This window comes from Chlorocebus sabaeus, chromosome 10 (genome assembly GCF_047675955.1).
Source record: "Chlorocebus sabaeus isolate Y175 chromosome 10, mChlSab1.0.hap1, whole genome shotgun sequence".
Taxonomy (NCBI): Eukaryota; Metazoa; Chordata; class Mammalia; order Primates; family Cercopithecidae; genus Chlorocebus; species Chlorocebus sabaeus.
The window spans coordinates 70,025,774-70,051,419 of NC_132913.1; the positions used below are offsets into that span (position 1 = coordinate 70,025,774).

At 35.3% G+C, this 25,646-nt stretch overlaps 1 protein-coding gene across 2 annotated transcripts in view; it reads left to right on the plus strand.

Annotated features, from left to right (window-relative positions):
* The window catches only part of DNAJC10 (DnaJ heat shock protein family (Hsp40) member C10), a 52,393-nt gene that overhangs the window by 18,652 nt on the left and 8,095 nt on the right, over positions 1–25,646 (plus strand). For both annotated transcript variants that reach the window (XM_007965555.3, XM_073019857.1), the window contains 12 exons: positions 320–457; positions 3,956–4,045; positions 4,895–5,008; positions 7,238–7,352; positions 11,272–11,399; positions 11,687–11,803; positions 14,289–14,390; positions 15,593–15,748; positions 16,963–17,096; positions 18,079–18,132; positions 18,402–18,549; positions 22,071–22,190. In XM_007965555.3, the coding sequence (XP_007963746.1) occupies positions 320–457; positions 3,956–4,045; positions 4,895–5,008; positions 7,238–7,352; positions 11,272–11,399; positions 11,687–11,803; positions 14,289–14,390; positions 15,593–15,748; positions 16,963–17,096; positions 18,079–18,132; positions 18,402–18,549; positions 22,071–22,190 (1,416 nt within the window). The remainder of the gene's footprint in view (positions 1–319; positions 458–3,955; positions 4,046–4,894; positions 5,009–7,237; positions 7,353–11,271; positions 11,400–11,686; positions 11,804–14,288; positions 14,391–15,592; positions 15,749–16,962; positions 17,097–18,078; positions 18,133–18,401; positions 18,550–22,070; positions 22,191–25,646) is intronic.

Genomic DNA, 25,646 nt, shown 5'->3' on the forward strand with positions numbered 1-25,646 from the left:
AGTTTTTTGTGGATTCGTAGAAAGAATTATAAAAAGTAGATTTCTACTATTAGGGAAAAAACATTTCTCAAGTTACTAAGTACCATTTTTTGCACTTAATATTTCTAAATTTATTAAGTAATTTATAATATTGGAAATATTGTCTACTTTTCAGTATTTCTAATAATATTAGAAATCTACTTTACTGTAGAACTAAGGCATGAAGTTTTAATTTTGTGGTAGAAAAATTGTGTTTTTAGCTAAGTAAAGCTCTAAATCCCTTTAACTTTTTGCCTCCTATTTACAACATGGTTTGTTTTCTGTTTCTTTTCCATTTTAGGATGGTCTTGTTAATGTAGGATGGATGGACTGTGCCACCCAGGATAACCTTTGTAAAAGCTTGGATATTACAACAAGTACTACTGCTTATTTTCCTCCTGGAGCCACTTTAAATAACAGAGAGAAAAACAGTATTTTGGTATGAATCACTTTAAACTAATTCCTTTACATGTAATATACAAATGCACTCAAAAATAATACATTATTTTTGTAAGCAGTGAGCAAAGAAATGAGCAATTTATATTATCTTGTGGAACCCTTATTTAGAACAGATATTTAATTTCTGAGATTTTTAGTACATGCTTCAGATTATAAAATTTAAGGATTATTTTTAAGCTGAAGATTACATTTCATTTAAAATCATTACATCTTTACATTTAAAATTACCTTACATTTAAAACCATTATATTTTTAAACCCCAAAAGTATGGAGTACATTCCTAGGTTATATGAAAGAGCATTTATACCATGAGTTTTCATTGTTTTTGATTTAATTGTTTATTTTCTCTTTTTTGAGACGGAGTCTCACTCTTGTCACCCACTCTGTAGTGCAGTGACACAATCTCAGCTCAGTGCAACCTCTGCCTCACAGGTTCAAGTGATTCTTCTGCCTCACCCACCTGAGTAGCTGGGATTACAGGCACCCACCACCACACCTGGCTAATTTTTGTACTTTTAGTAGAGATGGGGTTTCACCATGTTGGGCAGGCTGGTCTTGAACTCCTGACCTCAGGTGATCTGCCCACCTCGGCCTCCCAGAGAGCTGGGATTACAGGCATGAGTCACCACTCCCAGCCTAATTGTTTATTTTCTAATGTTAAAAATATAGATCAGTGGTAGTTTTGGCTGGGGCCTAAGTATTTTTCTAAAGCACCCCATGGGATTCTGGTGTAAACTCAGTTTTCACATCTACTAATGTGGCATACCTCCCTAAGTTTGAATGAGGAAACTGAGGCTCAATCTAGTTGTCAAGGAACTGAGATAAATAGTGGGATATTGGATGGGTCACTATGTAATCCCAAAAGAAAATAAGGACTCTGATAAGACAAATCTCCTTTAGTTTTCCCTCTGTATTTTAATTCTGCTTTTTTTATATGTTGATAAAGATAACATATACTCTTTTCAGAAATTCATATGGCACAAAGCTGTATAAAGAAGATGCAAAATTCCCTAAAACTAAATCACTAATAGACAGCCACCATCAGATCTTGGTAAATACCCATCCAGATCTCTACTGACATATATATGCAATTATGACTTTGTGCCAGCAATTCTCTAGTTTATATCTGTGGCTGAAATCTCTGTTTTCCACTCCAGATATATTATACACATGCACTTGTATATATGTGTGTGGATGTGTGCGTGTGCGCTTCTGTATTTATATGTATGTATGTACATACGTATATATCACTGCTCATTCAGTATCTCCCTTGGGGTATTAGTCTGTGTCTCATATTTAAATGCCTATAACCATATTCCCAATATCCCCCCATAAATCTGCTTCATCCAGATTTTTCCCATATTATTTGATGAAAACTCTGTCCTTTATTAAATTCAAGCCAAATGCCCTGGAGTTATTCTTGATTTCTCTTTTTCTCATACCTTATAACGAATTCATCAAGAAAATCTATGGCTCTGTCTTTAAAATGTGTTTATATGCGTAACATGGATGGATGGATACAGATATGTAATTTTTCATAAATGGGATAGTATAGTAGATTCTATTTTGTAATCTAGTTTTTTTCACTCAGTGTATCAGGAAAATACTTTCTTATTTAAAAATATACATTTTATATGCATACTTTATTATTTTATGAATGAATATGTATGCATTATCCTTGAAGTAATTAATGATACCTGGGTGGTAAGTCATTGACTACATGTGACATAGTTTAATCAGTTCCTTCTTGGTGTGTGTTTCTACTTTCTTAAGATTATAAGCAATGTTGTAATGAGCAATCTTGTGTATTTATCCTTGTGCACTTTTTTAGTTATCTTTTTAGAATGGGAGTGCTGTGGCCATTTTAAACTCAATTGGTATTGCCAGATTGCCCTCCAGAAAAGTTGTGCTAGTTTATTCTGTGCCATCAGTCCACAAGGATTGCCTACACCCTGTCCAACAATAGAGCCTCTTGCCTTCAGTATTATAGTCTCTGGACTTCATGATAGAAAATTGCAAGGTCAAAGACAGGAAACAGGAATGAATGACTCTGGAAATGTAATAACAGGGAATGGTGAATTAAACACTACTTGTCCCTTCCAAAAGCATTCAGGTTTTGAAATATGAAACAGTATGCCAGCTAAATATATATGGTTGGTGGAATTCAGAGGCTAGATAAGACACCAGTCCTTTATAGGTATAACTATCAAATTCTCCTCTAACAGAAACAGGTTTATAATGAAGTTCTAGTAGATTAATCACTGCAAGTTTATATAGGCTGTGTAATAGGCATTTTAGTAAAATCTTCGTAGTGAATAGGACTAAAGTGAATAAGCTGTAGAACTGAGGCGTGAAAGATTTGTTTTGGCATTTTAAGCTCTTTAGTAGCAGGAGCTATTTCATATAGACCTCTAAGAATGTTTATGCTATAGATTTTTTTTTTAAAGTTTTAAGGAAAGAATCTTAGAAAAAAACCTGAATTTTTATTCTTATGTTGTACCTATTGTTTTAGCCATATGTTTGTTCTCATGCCTAGCATGATTAAGCTGTGGATTCCATGATTGTTCGTACAAGTTTTTAATGAGTTTAAGTAATACTTAAACTGTTAAACATAGATGGTTCATAATTAAAGACATATATTAAACTCTGTTTTGTCACCTTTCATATACATTTTCTTGATGTAACCATTGCTGCATTCTTTATAATAACAGCTGCTTCATTGAGAGAATCAGACCAGCAGGGAGAGAGAGTTCTATGACCAAAAAAAGTATGCTGAGGATAAAATATTGACAGAAATAAAGGAGATTTGTTAGAAGGGTCGTTTATACTCATTTGTGTTTTAAATAAGAGACTCAGGCCTAAAACAAGTTTAAGATAAGATCTGTATCATTATATTTTACTCTAAAAATTCCTAAGTGGTTTGGTTTTTAGATGAAAACCTCTATAATGAGCAATAAGATCCATTCCAATTTTCCAGTTTTAAGTTCCTCTTAATTAATCTTGATTATTGGTTGGGGAAAGAAGTATCTTCGATAATCTATTATTCTTCTTCTAGTGTAATAAAAATTCTTAAGTGAATGTGTAAGCATTGGCATTCTGTAAAACATGGTTAGCATTAAAATTAAGCTAAACATAATGTTTTTCTTGATGATTGAGAGGCCACTCAGGATTATTCTGAGGATTTTTATAGAATACACAGCATAATTAATTAAAAATTCCAGTTAATGCAACACCTTATAATGGAATTTATTGTATATCACTATTCAAGAAACAGCCTCATTATATAATATTTTTGATAATTGCCAAAATACACTTTTTTGTTTTTGAAAAAAGACAGTTGGAATTGTTTGAAAAACTGTTTACCTTCTATAATCATTTTCCTAAAAATACTACATTGGAAATTGAAAAAACAAAAGAAAGATATCAAATATAATGAATATTTATTCAAAAAGATTACAATGTGATTTTCTTTTTCTAGTTTCTTAACTCATTGGATGCTAAAGAAATATATTTGGAAGTAATACATAATCTTCCAGATTTTGAACTACTTTCGGCAAACACACTAGAGGTAATGTTTTTATTAATAATGATAAATAGCAATGAACATTGGTAACATTTCAAGTCTTAACATTTTAAAATCAGCATTTGTTTTATTCATCTCCAGAGAGAATTGAAAGTAGCACTTTCAAAGGATTATATATTAGTCATTTGTAGGTTAAATTATAATTGGAGTTCTGGTGTTGCTAATTCAGGATGGATCTGTAGTTATGGAAAACCTACCCAGTCCTGAAGGTGGGCTTCAAAAGGAACATCAGAAAAGGCAGAATTTTAATCACAGCAACTTTGGATCTGATTCGTAACTTTTTGTTCTTGCTTACAGAACAGATTATATTGATTACTAAGAAGAAGTATTCAGTTTATGGATAGAATGCTGAGAAATATTGCTTGTGGTAGAATCATTTTTTTTCTATTAGGTTGATGCAAAAGTAATTGAAGTTTTTGCCATTTAAAAGTACTGGCAAAAACCACAGTTACTTTTGCACAAAATGAAATACTTCCTAACCACGGATCTTTTGAAGTCTGTATCACTACCAGATCTTATGTGTTAAGCCTGAAAAACTGACAACTTTGCCACCCAACTTTTTAGTTATATGCTGTTAAAATCATGTATTTGTTTTTGGCAGTCATCTACTTTAAGATTTTATAATTTAGTGGCTAACCCTTCTGGAATATTTGTTTATTTTACATAGCATTATTGTAAGTAAACTACAAAATAAGAGAATGAGTGGGTCCGAATTTTAGACAGTATTTTGGAATAATGGGTAGGGGAGGTAAAACTAACTTCAAGTCATAGAAATGAAGATTACAACCTTTAGAATTTCCCATCTCTGACACGTCCTTTCTTTATCACTTTTAGGATCGTTTGGCTCATCATCGGTGGCTCTTATTTTTTCATTTTGGAAAAAATGAAAATTCAAATGATCATGAGTTGAAAAAACTAAAAACTCTTCTTAAAAATGATCATATTCAAGTAAGAAAAATGTATTCTGCCTAGCCTTCTGCTGGTGTACTTTAAATTTAACACATATAGTAATTAAATTTTAAATTACATAAAAAGTCTTATTTGAAATTATAAGAAGCCTATAAGTGCTTTTGGTCTTGATTTGTGCTTTCTTTTTCCTATTTTTTATTAAAAGTTTATATGTAATCTGAAAGTGGCTAATTTTCATTTATTTCAGCATTTGATAAACCTGTATCATACAATTTTTCTGGAATGCATACTATAGGAAGTTATCTTTCCCTTTTAAAAATTCTTATTTCTTTATATAAGTAATTTTCGGTCATTGTTTAAAAATCAGGACAATAAATAAGTACAAAAATGAAGTAATTATCTAAAAACATCACCCATACTCTTAACATTGTTCATAACCCTGCTAAGTATTTACTGTATTACCATTTAAACATTTTGTGAGTGCCCATATGCGTATGTAGGCATATGTATATGTGTGCACATGCATACATATTGTAATGGCCATTGTAATAGACCTACACATGCAAATGTGTATGTCTGCGTTTTAATCAAAATGAATTCACTGTATACTTTTTTGGTTAACTTTTGTCATTCAGCAATATCATAAACTTTTTCACAGGCTTGCAAAAATGCATATATATTTATATGTATATAAAATCTCTGTATCCATGTACACATGTATATCCTCATTATTCCCTAAAGGCTACATAGTGGCTTACTATATGGCTATGCCATAATTGTTTAGCAAATCGTCTCTTACTGATTTTATGTCGTTTCCTTTATTTTTTATATCAAATTATGCAGATCTTATCTTTAGTGTGGGAAATTTTCTTTTCTTTTTTTTATTTTGAGACAGAGTCATTCTGTCACCCAGGCTGGAGTGCAGTGGCATGCTCTTGACTCACTGCAACCTCGGCCTCACGGGTTCAAGTGATTCCGGGTTCCAGTGATTCCCTCCTGAGTAGCTGGGACTACAGGTGCATGCCACCAAGTCCGGCTAATTTTTGTACTTTTAGTAGAGACTGGGTTTCTCCATGTTAGCCAAGCTGGTCTTGAATTCCTGATCTCAGGTGATCCGCCCACCTCAGCCTCCCAAAGTGCTGGGATTACAGACGTGAACCACCACACCTGGCAATATGGGAAATTTTCAGCTCAAGGTTATGTTTTCTTAAATGGTTTTTATTCTCATTACTAGAGTCCTCCAGAAAGTTTTATCAGTTTATAATCTCACTGACAGCACATGGGTGGCCATTTCTCCATACCCACCTCTCATTCTTCATAATCTTCACAGTTCCAATAGGCCACAAGTGATATGTTAACAATATTCACTTTCATTTAGTTGCTTTCTACTGGTTGGGGGAAAAATACTTTTTCATGATTATTAACAGATCATAATTGTTCTCCAGTTAATTTTCTCTTTGTGTCTGTGGCCTGTTTTCTTTTTTCTGATGGGATGTTTGTCCAGTTTTGTTTGTGTGTTTGTTTTTGTTGATGTGATGTAGTGTTGCTCTGTCAGCCAGGCTGGAGTGCACTGGTGTGATCTCGGCTCCCTGCAACCTCCGCCTCCCGGATTCAAGCAGTTTTCCTGCCTCAGCCTCCCAAGTAGCTGGGAATACAGGCGCAAGCCACCACGCCTGGCTACTTTTTGTATTTTTAGTAGAGACATGGTTTCACCATGTTGGTCAGGCTGATCTCAAACTCCTGACCTCAGGCGATTCACCCACCTCAGCCTCCCAAAGTGCTGGGATTACAAGCATGAGCCAGCGCACCTGGCCCATCTTGTTTCTTAATGGATCTTCTGTCTTAAATGCCACAAATTTGTTCCCGGTTTATCATTTGGCTGTTGTGCTTACGTTCTTCTTTTTCACACAGTTTGAAAACATTAACCTTTTTCTTCATTATTTCTGCTTCTGAAAATGATCTCTCCTCTATCTCAAGATTATGTAAACATTCTCTACATCTTCAGAAAGTAGGTTTCTGGAATAACTTCATATTTTCTTGGGAATTTCCTCAGGTTTTTGTTAACTCTCTAGGAAGCATTTTTTAACTAAATTGAGTCTTATTATTAAACATAAATGAATTATTTCTGTCTCTTATTTTCATAGCCTATTAGCTTCTGTTTAAAAACTGTGTCATTAGGGCAATGCCATTTTTAGATTATCATGAATATTTACAAATCAAATGGGTAAGACTATTTTTATCAAATTTGACCTTCTTTTTCTCCTTTAGGTTGGCAGGTTTGACTGTTCCTCTGCACCAGACATCTGTAGTAATCTGTATGTTTTTCAGCCATCTCTAGCAGTATTTAAAGGACAAGGAACCAAAGAATATGAAATTCATCATGGTAAGAATGGAAAAAATGATAAAAAATGTAGCTTCGTTTTCAAATAGAGGTTCTCTAATTGTGCTTTTTAAATTTATTTTGTATGGACATGCTTATTGTAAATAACTTTTCTCAGTAAATATGAGGACAGATATTTTGAATTATATGTAGTCATTTTATTCTCTTTACCCTTCTTTTTAACATAAATGCCTTTTCTCTATTCAATATTTTGATCAGGGTTTCTGGTGATAAGTCAAGCTAGTGAGAAATTCAAGTCCTGCTTGTTGGCAAAAGTAAGCAACACCTGCAGTTTATATTCTGGCTTGCCATGTGTATCATCTCAGCCATTATAGGCAATTTCCAGACATTCTTTTTGGTTTTTCTCCCACTAGACTTCCGATTAACTGCCTTGTTATCTTTCTTGCGTTTATAATTTTATTTCAGCTTATTTGGGACTTTAGCTCTGCATTTATGTGAGTGCAGTCTCAACTCCAAGAGTTTGGACTACAGCAGAGTCCTTGTCCTGAAAGAAGTCCAATGTAGCAAAGGAAACACACAGACTACCAGCTATCATACAGTTAAGTGAATAACACATACTGATGAAATGCCCGTTAGCACCTAGCACTGCTTTCAGTGTTGAGGATATAAATTTGTAAGACATGAACTCCTTCAAGAAGTTTAAAGTAGTGTAGTAGGGAACGGAGGAGGCAGATCCGTAAGAAAACATAAAAAATACCTTAATGGTCATTATATATTAACTACAACAAGATAAAATAGACTTCTGCATAGTAGAGGTCAAGAAGTGGTATTTGAATTGAGCATAAAGTGCTCAGTTTCCCCAAGCAACTATAGGGGAAAAAGAAGTGAGACCTCTAGGCTAGAGAAACTTTGTGAGCAAAGGTTTGGGGTAAGATAACCCTCACAGTAACTTCTGTTTATTCACTGCTTTCTACAAGTCAGACATTCTGCCAAAAGCCTCGCATACGTGATTCACTTTTATCTTTACAACAGCCCAGTGAAGGAGAAAATGGAGACTCAGAAAGGTTAAGTAACTTGCCCTATGACAGACAACTGGAAACTAGCCATGGTAGATTTTGAATCAAAATTTGACTGTCTCCAAACCTAGGTTTAAACTATACCATGCACTAAAAGTGCTAGAAATGACTAAGTTTTAATAATAGAATTATATTACTTTTTATCTCTGAAATAGTTATCAGACATCCCTCTTCTCTGTGCTTACTGCTTTGTTTCAGGCCCATTATTGTAATATTATCCTCTAGGAGGGTTGCTTATCTCCTAGCCTTTCTTCCTTACAATCGATTCTTTGTTTTGTTTGCAGTTATTGTCCATTCCATTCTTGTGTCACTTTTCTGCCTTTACTTTCCTGATTTCTTATAGCATAAGCTTCAGATTCCTTAGCATAGAAGCAGTAATCTTGTCTGTTTTGCTCACTGCTCTATCTCTAGCACCTAGAGTGGTGCCTGGCACATAGTAAGAACTCAGGAAATGTTTGTTCAGTGAATGGGATATGTTTACAGTCTGGCTCTGCCAGTTTTTCCAATCTTAATTCCCACTGCTGCCCCTCCAGATAGTCTTAGCTCCAGCTACCTTTGGATCCTTGTGAATGCCATGTTCTTTCACTCCTCTAGGTGCCTTCACACATGACTTTTCCTCCTGCATTGTAACCACTCCTTCCTGTTCCACAGGATATTTAGCAAACACCAAATTGCCCTTCAAAACTTAAAGCAGCTTCTTCCCTGGGAAATACATTGTGAATCTCCAAGCACTTCCTTTTATGTGCTCTTACAAACTTTGTAATAGAACTTACATTGTTTAGATTAAAATAGTTATTAAGCATCTACATGTACCAGGTACAGTACTGAAGAATAGGAAAAAATGTGAACTATAATTAGTAATCTGTAATACAAAGAACATTGTGGGCTATTAGGGAAAACAGACAAATAAATGGACTATTTTTTTATGGACAGGTTTTTAAAAATGTTTGCAGTGGGAAGTATTTATTGTCTATTGCTTAGTAGTAAATTACCCCAAAACTCAGTGGTTTAAAACAAACATGTATTAATTCACAGTTTTTGGTGGTCAGGAATCTGAGAACAGTTTAGCTGGGTAGTTCCAGACATGGATTTTCTTATGAGGTTGCATTCAAAATACACAAGGGCTCTGGTCCTCTGAAGGCTAGACTAGCTACAGGGTCTGGTTCCAAGCTTACTCCTGCGATGGTCAGGAGGCCTCTTATGGCAGGAGGCCTAAGTTCCTCACTGGCTGTTGGCAGAGGCCTCAGTTCCTTATCATGTGGTCCTTTGTAGGGCTGCTCTCAATATGGTAGCTAGCTTCTCTGATAGTAACAGAGATGAAGAGAAGTAGATTTGTGAAAGACCAAGAATACAAAATCAGTATTACTTGGTGACTGTTGAGACGTGTGGGCGGTCGAGAGAGAGAGTCAAGGATAATACCTATGTTTCTGTCTTGACGAAATTGCAATTGAGTGATTGTACTATTCAGTGTAAGTGGACTGTGGTAGCAATGTAGAAAATGGATTAGTTAAGGAAGGCTGAGTGAAGAAACACTAGCCAGGTTATTACAGTAGGCCAGACTGAGTTCAGGCAGTAGCAATGGGTTGGAAACGGTAAGAATGGAATGGATAGAATTACTATGATACAGGGCAGAGAAAAAAGTCAAGGCTTACTCTGGGGAATTATATTTAGCCAGCTAGTGGATAATTATATTATTGCCAAGATAAGGATGGTGAGAAAAGGAGCAGGTTTGGAGGAAAATAACACAGCCTTAATTTGAATATATGGCCATGTGTCAACGACAGAGACATCTTCTGAGAAATGTGTGGTTAGGTGATTTCATGGTTGTGCAAACATCAGAGAGCGTACTTTAAAAACACTAGATGACATAATCCACTACACATCTAGGCTATACAGTATAGCCTGTTGCTCCTAGGCTACAGATCTGTACACTGTGTTACAGTGTACTGAATACCATAAGCAACTGTAACAGTGGTAAGAGTTTGTGTGTCTAAATGTATCTAAATATAGAAAAGGGGTAATGTGTTGCACTGCAGAGTTACAACAGCAACACCATCACTGAGCCATAGGAATTTTTCAGCTCCATTATAATCTTATGGGACCCCATCATATAGGTGGTCCACCATTGCCTGAAATATCATTATTCAGGACTGTATTGTGTTTGATGTGTTTACGTGATATCCAAGTACAAATTTTTCACTGGGCAGTTGGTAACGTGGGTTTTGAATTCCTAAGAGAAGTCTAGGTTGTAGAAAACGATTTAGGAGTTAGGCCATAAAAATCACCGAAGTAAGCATAAGTAATTTAAAGAACCCTATAAAAAAGTCATTATTCTACCTCTGAAGATGAGGGAACATTTCAAAGAGGTTTTGACTTTTTTTTTTTTTTTTTTTTTTTGAGATGGAGTCTCACTCTGTCACCACACTGGAGTGCAGTGGTGAGATCTCCGCTCACTGCAACCTCCACCTCCCAGGTTCAAGTAATTCTCCTGCCTCAGCCTTCCGAGTAGCTGGGACTACAGGCACACGCCACCATGCCTGGCTAATTTTTTGTATTTTTAGTAGAGACAGGGTTTCACCGTGTTAGCCAGGATGGTCTCAATCTCCTGACCTTGTGATCTGTCTGCTTTGGCCTCCCAAGTGCTGGGATTACAGGCGTGAGCCAGCGCGCCTGGCCAATTTTGACATTTTTAGTCCAGGAAACAGAAGAGTGTGCGAGAAAAGGGTACTCTTATCAGAGCTAAGCCCTGTATAGTATACAGAACACTAAAACCTCACCAAAATCAGTTTGTTCATAATTTATCTTCTTTAATATTTTGAGTGTAAAAACTTTGTGCATACAAAAAGCAGAATTTGGATTTTAATTTCTCTCATTCACTTTGAAAGGAAAGAAGATTCTATATGATATACTTGCCTTTGCCAAAGAAAGTGTGAATTCTCATGTTACCACACTTGGACCTCAAAATTTTCCTGCCAACGACAAAGAACCATGGCTTGTTGATTTCTTTGCCCCTGTAAGTTATTTTTGTCTGTCAAATTCTAACATTGTCAGATTTTCTCCTGTTGTGGCAAAAAGACATTTTCTAGATAACTTTGAATCATTAGTACTAGAACTGTGTCATCCATTGTGGCCACTAACACACATTGCTTCTAAATGAGTGCTAATGTAATTACCCCTCCAGGGAAGGTTTGCCACTAAATACGGTTTGTGTTACTTAGCATATTACTTGTTGCAGAAATGATGAGGGGGTACGGTTTGTGTCATTTGGCTTGGTGCTTATGAATATTTTTTCTTCCCTAGTGGTGTCCACCATGTCGAGCTTTACTACCAGAGTTACGAAGAGCATCAAATCTTCTTTATGGTCAGCTTAAGTTTGGTACACTAGATTGTACAGTTCATGAGGGACTCTGTACCATGGTAAGGCAAAGTATCAAAAATTATTCTAATTAATTTTATAAAATGGAGACCTTTGGGCTGTTTATTATTAAAACAATAAAATAACTTAGAAATAATACATCTTCTATTTAGAGTAGTAACAAATTATTTAAACAAATAATTTTTTTAGAAAATGGTATCAAATATGATTGGATTAAACCATGAATAGCTAATCAGTGGATTGAATATAAATAAGGTCTTATTTATCAAAGTCAGGCAGCTGTTTTCATTAACTTGATAAAATGCTTATATGATTTTCCAGTTATTTAAGATTGTTATATTTATTTAATATTTTTGACATTTTGTAATTTTTTTCCTTTGGCTTTCCTCATACTTCTAAGTATATTTGCTGGCAGGAAGTTAAAACAATGAACAAGCCTTCTGAAATCTTTGTTTAAATGAAAATATTTTCTCAGGTAAATATTCACTCCTCAGTTGCAGGAAAAACTAGAAATTATATACCGTAGAATGAAAGTACGTAATATCACCTATAAAATACTCTTGGCAAAAAAAAAAAAAAAAAAATCAATCCTATAGTAGATCTATCTCCAGATCTATTAGTCTATAGGAAATCGAATGACAGGAGAGCATATTAAGTGACACCATGGATATGAAATCTATAATTTCCAGTATGTGGAGAACTTTACAGGACAAACACCCAGTTTATTGGTCAAATACATTGTATATAGTGGAGGAGAGATTAAAGAGACTTAACAGACTGTCAGTCAAATACAACATTTAGACTTTGGATGCAATTTAAACAAACCAAGTGCAAAGAAAGAGAGATAATTGAGGAAATGTGAACACTGACAAGATACCTGATGATTTCAGGTAATTATTGTTAATTTTTGACAACAAAACTGATACTATGATTATATGGAGGGGAGTCCTTACATTTTAAATATACTGAAATATTTGTGGATGAAATTACAGATCATCTGAAATTTGCTTTAAAATAATCTTAGGAGTAGACTAGAAAGGGAGTATAAGTGAAATAAAAAGCCTTGAGTCAGTGATTATTGTAGCTATATGAATACGCGAGAGTTTGTTGCTCTCTACTTTTGTGAATGTTTTAAATAACTCATAAAAAAAAGTTTAAAAAAAATAGATGGAGAAAAGATAAAGGGAAAAAAGAAATGGGAAGAGGAAGGAAAACAAAAGAAAGCCATACATTTTTAGAACATCATAGAAGTTTAAGCCAGCAGCAGTGGCACATGCCTGTAGAAATTTCATTAAAATACATTTTTATAAAAGGAAATGAATAAGGCCTTTGGTTTTGAATGTTTTATCTGTAACTTTGAAAGAAATGCCAAAGATACAAAATTTATGTGATAAACAATAATTATCTTAATTTTAATTCCTTCAGTTTTTCTACTTTCCATCTTAGCTCATTAAACAAATGTGAGTTCAGTGTAAGCGTTTAAAACTGATATCCAATTTACCTGGAATAGAGGCCAAAATTCACACTCACCAATTAGTTGCCACTCACCAATTGGTTGACCTTGACCAAGTTACTTAGCCTCTCAGTAGCTTAGTTTCCTGTTCTATACAGTGGGTTTTATAATTTTAGCAACTAAGTAGAATTGTGAAGAATAAATGAGAAACTACATGTTAAATGCTAAAATAATGCTCAACACATAGTAAACACATTAAATTTTAGCTGTAATTGCTTTGTTAATCAATGAATTATTTGAATTTGCACACATTTTTCAAGACTAATATAAATGTTTCCATTGTTTTTTCAAAAATTATTTTGAATCCTGGTCAAAGATTCCAATTTGCTAATGAGTACTTAAAACTTTAAGAGTGCAAAGTTCAGCTACAGCAAATCTACAGACAGGGATCTCTTTATAACTTAAAAAGTAAAAATAAGAGCTTGAGAGAGATGCTTCCTGGGCTAGTGCCCATTTTATTTCTGAGAAGGAAATTAAGCATTTCCTACTATAAAGGCTATCTTGAAGAAAGAATACAAAGTGATTACATTCATAGGGCATGATTCATAATTCTTTAACCTAAAATATAATCATGTACCCCCTAATTATTTGTGTCTTTATTCTTGCTATTTTATTTCCTGATCATCATCATCTATTTGTAGAAAAAGTATTTATTATGGTTTAAAAAAAGACTCAAGCTAGAGATACAGCCTGTTCTTTATAGCCTCTTCTTACCTTGGTTCAGGAGAGTAAAAAGGGACCATTCGTGTAATTACCATGTCGATTTCTCAATGTTTCAATGTCTATGGTTTTCATGGCTAATGGAGCAGCTATAAATAAGGATCAGGTATTCATCAGTATTTAGCAGTATTCATTGCCATGAGTGCTTTGCTAAATTTGGTGAGACTAAAATTTTTGTCACCAGCAATTTAGACATGGGTTTTTAAAATCCTGTTAAAGGCAAACTTGTTATAAATTTGTAACAAATAGGTGAAATCTATAAAATCTTTAATTTGTATTCTCCTTCCTATCAGTATAACATTCAGGCTTATCCAACAACAGTGGTATTCAACCAGTCCAACATTCATGAGTATGAAGGACATCACTCTGCTGAACAAATCTTGGAGTTCATAGAGGTATTTCAAACTATAGACTATGTGGCTAGAAATTTGTCTTTTTATATGTTACACCCTGTATGAATATTTCATATTGTTTAATAGGATTTATTCTTTCCATGCCCAAACTATTTTCTGACAAAATGATTTTTAAAGAATTTTTCTAATGTTTTACTGTTACTAAACTCAACATAAATCTGTGTTTTATTTGTTACCTGGTTTGTACAGTGCCTTATAAACAATGGACACAATTCTTTATTGAACATATGCAGTATACTTTCACCTTGTCACCCCTTTGTGCTGTTTTCTCTGAAAACAAGTGTCCGGCATCTACACCATTTTTTTTTTTCCTTCTCAGTAACACTCTTGATTGATTGAAATACTTACAGGGGCCTCCTAGAAAAAAATGAAAAATTCTTGTTTATTATTATCCATTTGATGACCCTCCAACCTTGTCCTACTCATCTGTTCCTCCTTCTCTAACGTAATGTTTTGTGGTGTTTTCCCAGTGAAGCTACCCTCTTCATTAGTATTACCTGATTGTTGTAGGCTGAAGCTTTGTTAAAATATCATTTGGAGCAAAGAATCTGTAGAAAGGTGTAGTATCGCCAGTCAGAATGTCAGAAAAAATGAGATAGTAGGCTTTCCATTAGTAATTAAAGAATCATTTCCAAGCCAGTCATTCTTGGTTCTAGAACAAAACTTTATGGCCTCTGTAGACATCCAGGCAGCCCTTGAAACTCTTGTATTATCCACGCAGAAACTTAAAATCGCCTCTTTTCCCTGCCTGTCATGATTTTAGTGATATGTAGAGATAAAGGAAAAATAGACCTTGATTTTTTACAAAACTGATGAGCAAAATCCAAACTTAAAAAATCTAAGTTAGTTTTACTTTCATTATTTAAGTTAATTCACATTAGATTTCTTTTAGCTATGCTTAAGTATCTTTTAGTTTCTCAAAAATGGGAACTTTCTAAAGGACATACACAGATTGAGCACCCCTAATCCAAAAATCTTAAATCTGAAATGCTCCAAAGTCTGAATTTCATGTTTAGCCTTGGGTTTCATCCCCAAGATATATGCAAATATTCCAAAATTCAAAATTCACAATACTTCCAAGTATTTTGGATAAGAGATACTCATCCTGTACCAACAATTTTCCAGGAATATATGAACAGCTGTGTTTTATATACATGTTATAATGGAAGCTATATTCTCTTCAGGATCTTATGAATCCTTCAGTGGTCTCCCTTACACCCACCACCTTCAATGAACTAGTTACACAAAGAAAACACAACGAAGTATGGATGGTTGATTTCTATTCTCCGTGGTGTCATCCTTGTCAAGTCTTAATGCCAGAATGGAAAAGAATGGCCCGGGTATAGTAAAAATCATTTATTTTTAATCTTAACATTTATTAAGAATGTTTAACAGAATTATTTTGAAACTGATGTGAGTGAACCCACAATTAAATTATTACTTAATAACAGTTCTGATCATACCACTTTGATTCCAGCTCTGTTTTTGTCTGGTACGTGAATGGCATAGCCTACCCTTTTTGTGTGTATAGCATCTGGTACACGTTTTTTTTTTTTCTTTTGGTTGGCGAGGTACAGTCTCACTCTGGAGTGCAATGGCGCAATCTTGACTCACTGCAACCTCAGCCACCCTCGTAACTGGGATTACAGGCATGTGCTACCACGTCTAGCTAATTTTTGTATTTTTAGTAGAAACAGGGTTTTGCCATGTTGGCCATGCTGGTCCTGAACTCCTGGCCTCAAGTAGTCTGCCTACCTCTGCCTTTCCAAGTGCTGGGATTACAAACATGAGCCACCGTGCCCAGTATATCCGGTGCTTTTAACTAAATTGTTGCCAAAAACAACCCAAAACTTTACCTCATTTTTTGTTTCAATTTTTTCTAATTTTTTTTCTGCTTTATTTTTAGAGCTTAAAGATAACATTTCCTCACATATTGTAGGACTTAAAAGTAAGAAAACAAAAAGCTTTCAGCATGTGTATTAGAAAATTTCCTGAAAATAGGCACCATGTTTTAAGTTGTACAAGACTGGAAACAAATTACTTTCCAGAATGGAAAATGCAATTACTACTTCACATTTATTTACAAGATAAAAAATAAATCTGAGTTAAAGTGATTTCTAGTGTCTTAACATTTAGGATTACATATTTTTGTGCTCTTTTCAATACAATTTTTAAGTTCAGGTGTGAGTCAGTATAACATATTAGATACCTACAATGCTTGTTTTCATTGGAAAGAGTAATTCTTTGAAATATTGCAAAGACTTTCATTAGTTTCTGGCACTTTGAATTTTAGAAGTACATAGTTTTTTCTCATGTAACAGGTAAATGAAGTAAATTGTTTAATCTGCAATAATTTTAGTAAGTGCTTAATTACAAAATTAGGTTACAAATTCATTAGTATAAGTGGTCTATTTTATGTTAAACCCTTACCCGTTTTTACTGGGTGAAAGTCACTGATACATAATAACTATTTCACTATAATAATATAGTGCTTGTTTCTTTATTGTAAACATATGTAAAAAGTGATGGAGGTAATCCGTTTCTTCTTTTATAGACATTAACTGGACTGATTAATGTGGGCAGTATAGATTGCCAACAGTACCATTCTTTTTGTGCCCAGGAAAATGTTCAAAGATACCCTGAGATAAGATTTTTTCCCCCAAAATCAAATAAAGCTTATCAGTATCAGTAAGTATTCTCTCATATTTGAAGGCATGTATTATAATTATTTAATTATACACTTAACAGTTAAGTTACCTGAACAAAATAAAAGTTAACCCAACAAATATTTATTGGGAGCCTAGTACGTAAAGATAGTGTGTTAATGAACACTTCAGAAGATGAAAAGAGAGTACTGAACAGTCTCACTGTGCAGAAAGCTTATAGTCTAGACAAAAAGATAAGGAAAGGAAGAGCTAATATTTATTAAGTCCTTATTTGGTTTCAGGTACTATATTAGATACTTTACTCACCTTATTTCCAATAATCCTCACATATACTTTGTGAGCTAGGAATTACTGCCCTTCCTGCTATTACAGAGAAGTAAACTGTGATTCTCAGCCCTTAGAATCCAAGGTCTAGAAGTTATCTAAGGCTTAGATAACTTCCCCAAGTCACACAGTTGTTAAGTTGAAGCTGGGGTTTGAACCCAAGTCTGTCTCAGCACCCATGCTGTTTCCACAACACCATGTGGTATTTCAGGTAGAAAACGCAAATGTAAGGTACATATGATGGATGTTATTAAACAAGTAAAATTGAACCATGGATTTCAACTATGAGGAAATTATGAAAGTCTGCATTTTGTAGGTAGTTTTTGACATGTGTCTTTAAAAATCGGTAGGAATTTAACAGACAGTAATAACTTGAATAAAGATTCAGAAACTAAAACTGTGGACATTCTGAGTTTTGCAGTTCCCATAGGTCTACAGGAGATGTCCAGTAGATAGCTAGACATTCTGGGCTGTCTGGGACACAAAGATACCAAGACTAGAGAAAAATACATTTGTGAGGCCTTGTAAACAGAATTTGTAGCTAGGAATATCTGAGAAGAGAGATGCCAGATGAAGTCAATCGTGTAACTTGTTTTTTAAATTGCTACAATAAGATTGTTTTCTGAATACATCCAATAATAGAGAATCCTATTTACAACTAACATTTTTTCTTCTCTCAGCAGTTACAATGGTTGGAATAGGGATGCTTATTCCCTGAGAATCTGGGGTCTAGGGTGAGTAATTAAAATGTATATCATTGTATAAAATAGATTCAAAGCTATTTAACCCCCTTTTATGTCAATAGTTAAATTTACTATGGGTTAAGGTTCTAGCCTTTTAAATTACTTAGTAAAGGATTATATTAACCAAGATGGTACTGTACTTTATTACATTGCCATTCCTTGACATCATTTTTAACTTAGAAAGTATTACAATATTACTACATTTTAGATGTTTGCTTTGGTTTTATATAATGAAAAATGATTTTGATCCTTTGCCACAGATTTTTACCTCAAGTATCCACAGATCTAACACCTCAGACTTTCAGTGAAAAAGTTCTACAAGGGAAAAATCATTGGGTGATTGATTTCTATGCTCCTTGGTGTGGACCTTGCCAGAATTTTGCTCCAGAGTTTGAGCTCTTGGCTAGGGTAAGTCTTACCTGTCTTAAGTAAGTTGTAACAATGTTCGTGTTTAGTAATTAGATAAAACATTGTAAATACATAATTTTAAGGTTTTTTCTTAAATGTTTCCTCTGAATTTAAAAATAACTATTATATTTCTATGATTATAATCACTGTAGTAGATTTCCTCTTTCTTTGTTAAAGCTTTTAGCTAACATCTTCTCTATCTTGGTAGATATCATCATCTACTAACCATAAAAGCCAGAAACTTCTCTTTCTTCTCCCTCTTGTCTATTTCCTCTTCCCCACCCAAGTACTCTGTTGCCTTCCAGGCAGTCACTAGATTTTGTCAGTTTTATCTCCTAAACGTCTTTCAAATGTCATTTCTTACTCATTTCTGCTGCTAACCTGTTTATTCAACCCTTTATCATCTGTTGTCTAGACTTAACTATATTTGCCTTTTAAGTACAGTCTTCCCTTGGTATACTCAGGGGATTGGTTCCAGGAACCCCCATTCCATACCAAAATCTGTTCATGCTCAGGCCTCACAGTGGGTCGTATGCAGGGTTTCACATCCTATGAATATTATATTTTCCATCTGCAATTGCTTAGAAAAAAAAAATTCCCAGTTCAAGCAGTTCAACACAGTTCAAGCCTTTGTTGTTCAAGACTGTCAGTCTACCTTTGTCAGTGCTGCCCTGGTGATCTTCTAAAATATTTCCCTCTCTGGCTCACTAAGTTTCTCAATATGCATACATTGACTTCAGGTATCTGATATGAGCTCTATCTCTATTGTCCACCTCACACTTTAGATTCCAGTATAACAGAGTACTCCAGGTTCTCTGAACATGTATCCTTATTTACATGCCACCCCCTCTCTCTAAAATGCTCTGTCCTTACCTTGGTCATCTGTATTTTTTCTCCTCTTCCTACAAAACTTAGCTCTGATGGCACTGCTCTATTCTCTGCCCTTCTCAGTTAATCATTGTCACCTGGATATGTTATCAGTGTACTGATACAATGCATATTAATTATTTATTTATTATTACTTGAAATATTTTAAATTTGACCAGAAATAAAAGGAGCTGAATACTAATGGAAATATTTAGTTGTAGCAATTTTGGGTTTTGTTTGGTTGTTTGGTTTTGGTTTGGTTTTTTTTTTTTTCGGTATAGCATTGTCCATCTTCCTTTGAAAATGGCTGTCTCTTCCTGAGGGCAAAGTCCATGTTTTGTTTATTTTTATATCCCCAGGGCCTAACTCAGTAAATGCTTATATAAAATTAAACTGAATACATACCCTCAATGTAGTCTGAGTTTTTAGTGTTTCTTTCTGTCATAACAGTCTTATTAGTGACCTAATCCAGGTTGATAGCTTTCTTGCCTCCATAACTCAAGGAACTCTTGCCACCAGTGTTGGTATAAAACATTCAACTAGAATGAGAAAGTCAGTGCCAGTTCCACCAGTTCACACTAAAGCTTAGCATCCCAGACCATGGGAATTTTTTAGTAGAGGGATTTTAAAGGTCTTACTAGCTGTGAAAGATTATTTTTGTTATTAGCTGGTGCATCAGATAAGAGGTTTGTTCTTTCCATTTATTCTAATCTTTTTATGCTTCCTTCTGTAATAATTGTGTTTTACTCCATTTCTCACGTACTAAAAACTTTACTTAATTGTAAACTTTGTAGTGCAACTCTGTATTATATCTAGTAGAAAATTATTAAACATGAAAAAGACCACTCATTCAACAAATTTTAAGTACCAAGTGAAAAGTAATTATGCTAAGTAGTAGGGCCATATAACTCCAGATGAAAGAAAAGGAAGATGAAAAGGAAGAAATTCCATGTCTTTAAGGAGATTTTAATCTAGTGAAAAGAGAAAATGGAAATAAATATAAGTAATACAAGATAGTTGCTACAGTAAAATTAGAATGAAGCTGGAACATGGACAGAAGAGTGTCAGTGATGCCAGAGAAAGATGTTTAGAGCACCAAAAACAGTATGGTGCCATCTCATAAGTAATTGGAAATACAAGTAAGCACATACACAAACATTTTGTAAATGACATAGAAACTTACGAAAATAACATTCCTACATTTTTCTTTCAGTATGCGAGTATGCATGTGTGTGTGTGTCTGCCTACATGCTTGTGCCCTAACACAAGTTAGTCTGCATATTAGTATACCCCTGCCTTGGGGACGAAACTAGAGGCAGCAAAGATGTTTTAATTGTCCTGAAGTGAGAGGTGATAACTTTAACCAGGATTAGGGCAGTGATGATAGAAAGAAGGGGACAAATACAAAAGAGAGATGAGAATAAATAGTATCGAATGTGATAGATGAAGGATAGAGAGGAGTCTGGATAAGCCTAATTTCTGGCTTAAAGTGAATGAATAGGACAGGAGGAAGAGTGGGTTCAGGGGACATGCTGTGTTTGGGTGCTTATGGAGCATTCACCCAAAGCAGGCCAATTTGTAGTTAGCTATGAAATCGAAGAGAGTGATTGGGGTACATTAGCATATAGATACGGAAAACCACCCTGGGCAACTGTTCACAGTGAAAAGATTGTTGATCAAAGATGGAACCCTGATAACTTGAGGGGCAGGTAAAGCAGATCCTCATGCTGGAAAAAGGAAGAACAGTCAGAGGGGTAAGAAAGCCAAGAGACAGTAGTGATAAATGCTAAAAAAGAAATAAAAGAAAGGAGTGGTCAGCCTTGCACAGTCCTTCTGAGATTGTTAAGCAGATTACTTCCATCAGTATTGAGCCAGGAGTTGAGGTGGAAGTCACCATTGTAGATGCTTAAGTCAACTATTTTAATAAATTGATTACCAGTTGTTTTAAAAAAAAAAAAAAGAGTGGTCAGCAGTAAACATCAGTTGCCCAATAAGAAGATCAAAAAGTGCCCAGTTTGGTCAAGCGATCACTGGTGAACTTACAGCAGTTTCAGTGGAGGGAGCAGTAAGCACAGAAGCCAGACTAAAATGTTGCCAAATAAGCAGACAGTGGGGAAGCAGTGAAAGAGTAGACTGCTGCTTAGGAAAAAAAGAGAGAGCATGAGAAGCACGATGGCAGAGGAGCCATAATCCAGGAAGGAATCCTTTCATGATTATATACATCTTCACTGGAGAATATGCATTCTGACAGGGAGGGACTGGAGAATACAGATGAAGTAGTCAGCCTTCACAAGACAAACAGTCCCCAAAGAGTCCTACCACAGCACACCCCCAGTGAAAGGAGAAAAAGATAGAAACAGAAACACATTTATGGTATGATGTGCCAGTTGTGGGTGGCAGGAAGTTGAGACATTTCAGGATAAAGCCACTCAGTTTTCTTGATAAGGCAAAGGAGGGTTCATTTGCTGTTGGAGAGGTGGTGCTAGGTAAATAGGGGCTTAAAGGGTTAATGTGGAAATAATCTTGTTTGAGTAGGAAGAATTAAAGTTTTCTAAATAAATTCTTAGATGCAAAATGTTTTATATCCTATTGCTTTGTTGTTGCCAAAATAGTTTATGCCAAACAAAATGACAAACCATATTTTTCTTTTTCAGATGATTAAAGGAAAAGTGAAAGCCGGAAAAGTAGACTGTCAGGCTTATGCTCAGACATGCCAGAAAGCTGGTATCAGAGCCTATCCAACTGTTAAATTTTATTTCTATGAAAGAGCAAAGGTATGTCCAGACTTTCCTCTCTTCCTTCCCTTAGTAGGCCAAGCTCAAAAGATGTGTTTTAGTCTGAGTAATGTTTTTTTCTATTTTCTGCTTCCTGTCATTTTTTTATATTATTACATATTACTGATACAAGTTTTTAAAATTTACGTGTATACCAAGCGATCTTAAAAGGTTTTTTTGTCTCATGGTTGATACAGATTCAATTGCCTTAATATTTTTATACTAATTAGTAGAAAAACTACTAGAAAGAGATAAAAAAAGTATTATTCATTATTATCTTTGGGTGCTGGAATTCAAGGTAATTTTCTACTTCCTGTGAAAGGTTATGGTGACTGTTGAGGTCACTAAGAATACTCTATAATATACCCTGCTGCTTGGAATAATATTTCCTTACTATATTTCTATTCAGTATACTTTTTACTGAATAAGTTTCAAAGTAATGAGCTTACTTCCTTTGTGGGGAGAAAGAGTGATAAAGTATTTGCCATCTACTCATGTTTTCTGTTAAAACATTAAAAATACATAATTTCAAATATTTTCATACTTTTTGTGCAGAGCTTATAGCTTGCACTGAACACCAAGAATGAGTTCTCAGACAATTCCAGCCGAGCGGGAGCCCGCCCCGGCATCCATCCACCAAGTATTTATTGAAAGGGCTTGTTAAACCACAAACATCCACTAGATGGCTTTTTTGAGGTCCGGTCGTGAGACACCCGTGACCTTGTAAAAGCGCTCAAACTGCGTTCTCAGGAGGCTGTTGTCAGCATTCCTTATCACACCACACACTCCACTCCCTGTCCTGTTTTCAGGGTCAAGGAGTTTCATTCTTAATGCACAACTAACATACACACAGTGCCCCAGTGTTTTTCCATGCCCCGACCTCAAATGCCATGTACATAAGTTTGAATATATTGCCTTGCGCCCCCCCACATTTTGAGGGAGAATTAGGTTAAGATCTGATACTATTTATTGATAGTGATATTTTAAGATGAGTAGGGCTAAATTAAGAAATTGGATGATGAATTTCAGAAATCTAGAATTGCCACACATCTAGATTTTTCAGTGAATGTTTTTGATTTGTCAGTAATCTGTCTCTGTCTTTAGAACAATCTAGAGCAAGCAGAACTTGATGGAGGTGAGAGGCAGCTTATACCAGAGCCTGAGTCTTCATTTCTTTGAATCAACAGCTCTGTTTCTCAGTTTTCAGAACAGCTGAGAGATGGGTGACATAAATAGGAGTTTTCTTCAGATAATATCAGAGAAGCATCAATTTAATGATCAGTCACAAGAGTTAACCATACTATAGACAGAGCTGTTTGAAAAGATGTTGCCATGTGTCCAGAGAAGTCTAGGGGACAAAGTTAGGAACCAAACATCCCTGTCCAAATTGAAAGACAAGGGTGGCATTCAGCCATTGAGGCCAGACAGGAAGACCAAAGCAGAATAATGGTTGGAGTAGAGTGTCAAATGAAACTGTTGTTTAAGAATCCAGGTGGGCAGTTAACACACAAAACAAAACCCTAGCGTGTAGTTGGAGATTAGGGTTCACACCAAGATTAAGACAACAGGTGGCCCCAGAAGCAAATAAGCAGACCAGGTTATATTGACCTGTTCCTTCCCTGCTTTTCAGTCACCTTCCTGCTGTGCACAGATGAAAACTAGGAGATATATGTTGCCTTCCATTATCGTTGTTGGTCATGGTTGGCAGTGCTTATGACTGTATTAGAGTGGAATGAATTCAGTCCTCTGGGAACATCTTTGGTTTGTTTTTGTTTTAAGTTCTAGGGTACATCTGCACAATGTGCAGGTTTGATACATAGGTATACCTGCGCCATGTTGGTTTGCTGCACCCATCAACTCATCATTTACATTAGGTATTTCTCCTAATGCTATCCCTCCCCCAGCCCCCACCCCGCAGCCCCCAACCCCCCGACAGGCCCCAGTATATGATGTTCCCCGCCCTGTGTCCAAGTGATCTCATTGTTCAGTTCCCACCTGTGAGTGAGAACATGCAGTGTTTGGTTTTCTGTCCTTGTGATAGTTTGCTGAGAATGATGGTTTCCAGCTACATTCACGTCCCTGTAAAGGACATGAACTCATCGTTTTTTATGGCTGCGTAGTATTCCATGGTGTATATGTGCCACATTATCTTAATCCAGTCTATCATTGATGGATATTTGGGTTGGTTCCAAGTCTTTGCTCTTGTGAATACTGCTGCAATAAACATACGTGTGCATGTATCTATAGTAGCATGATTTATAATACTTTGGGTATATACCCAGTAATGGGATTGCTGGGTCAAATGGTAATTCTAGTTCCAGATCCTTGAGGAATCACCACACTGTCTTCCACAATGGTTGAACTAATTTACACTCCAACAGTGTAAAAGCGTTCCTATTTCTCCACATCCTGTCCAACATCTGTTGTTTCCTGACTTTTTAATGATTGCCATTCTAACTGGTGTGAGATGGTATCTCATTATGGTTTTGATTTGCATTTCTCTGATGACCAGTGATGATGAGCATTTTTTCATGTGTCTGTTGGCTGTATAGATGTCTTCTTTTGAGAAGTGTCTGTTCATATCCTTTGCCCACTCTTTTTGATGGGGTTTTTTTATTGTAAATGTGTTTGAGTTCTTTGTAGATTCTGGATATTAGCGCTTTGTCAAATGGGTAGATTGCAAAAATTTTCTCCCATTCTGTAAGTTGCCTGTTCACTCTGATCATAGTTTCTTTGGCCGTGCAGAAGCTCTTTTGTTTAATTAGATCCCATTTGTCTATTTTGGCTTTTGTTGTCTTTGCTTTTGGTGTTTTAGTCATGAAGTCCTTTCCCATGCCTATGTCCTGAATGGTATTGCCTAGGTTTTCTTCTAGGGTTTTTATGGTTTTAGGTCTTATGTTTAAGTGTTTAATCGATCTTGAATTAATTTTTGTATAAGGTGTAAGGAAGGGATCCAGTTTCAGCTTTCTGCATATGGCTAGCAAGTTTTCCCAGCACCATTTATTAAATAGGGTGTCCTTTTCCCATTGCTTGTTTTTGTCAGGTTTGTCAAAGATCAGATGGTTGTAGATGTGTGGTGTTATTTCTGAGGCCTCTGTTCTGTTCTATTGGTCTATATCTCTGTTTTGGTACCAGTACCAGGCTGTTTTGATTACTGTAGCCTTGTAGTATAGTTTGAAGAAAGGTAGCATGATGCCTCCAGCTTTGTTCTTTTTGCTTGGGATTGTCTCGGCAATGCGGACTCTTTTTTGGTTCCATATGAACTTTACAGTAGTTTTTTCCAATTCTGTGAAGAAAGTCATTTTCTTGATGGGGATGGCATTGAATCTATAAATTACTTTGGGCAGTATGGCCATTTTTATGCTATTGATTCTTCCTATCCAGGAGCATGGAATATTCTTCCATTTGTTTGTGTCCTCTTTTATTTCGTTGAGCAGTGGTTTGTAGTTCTCCTTG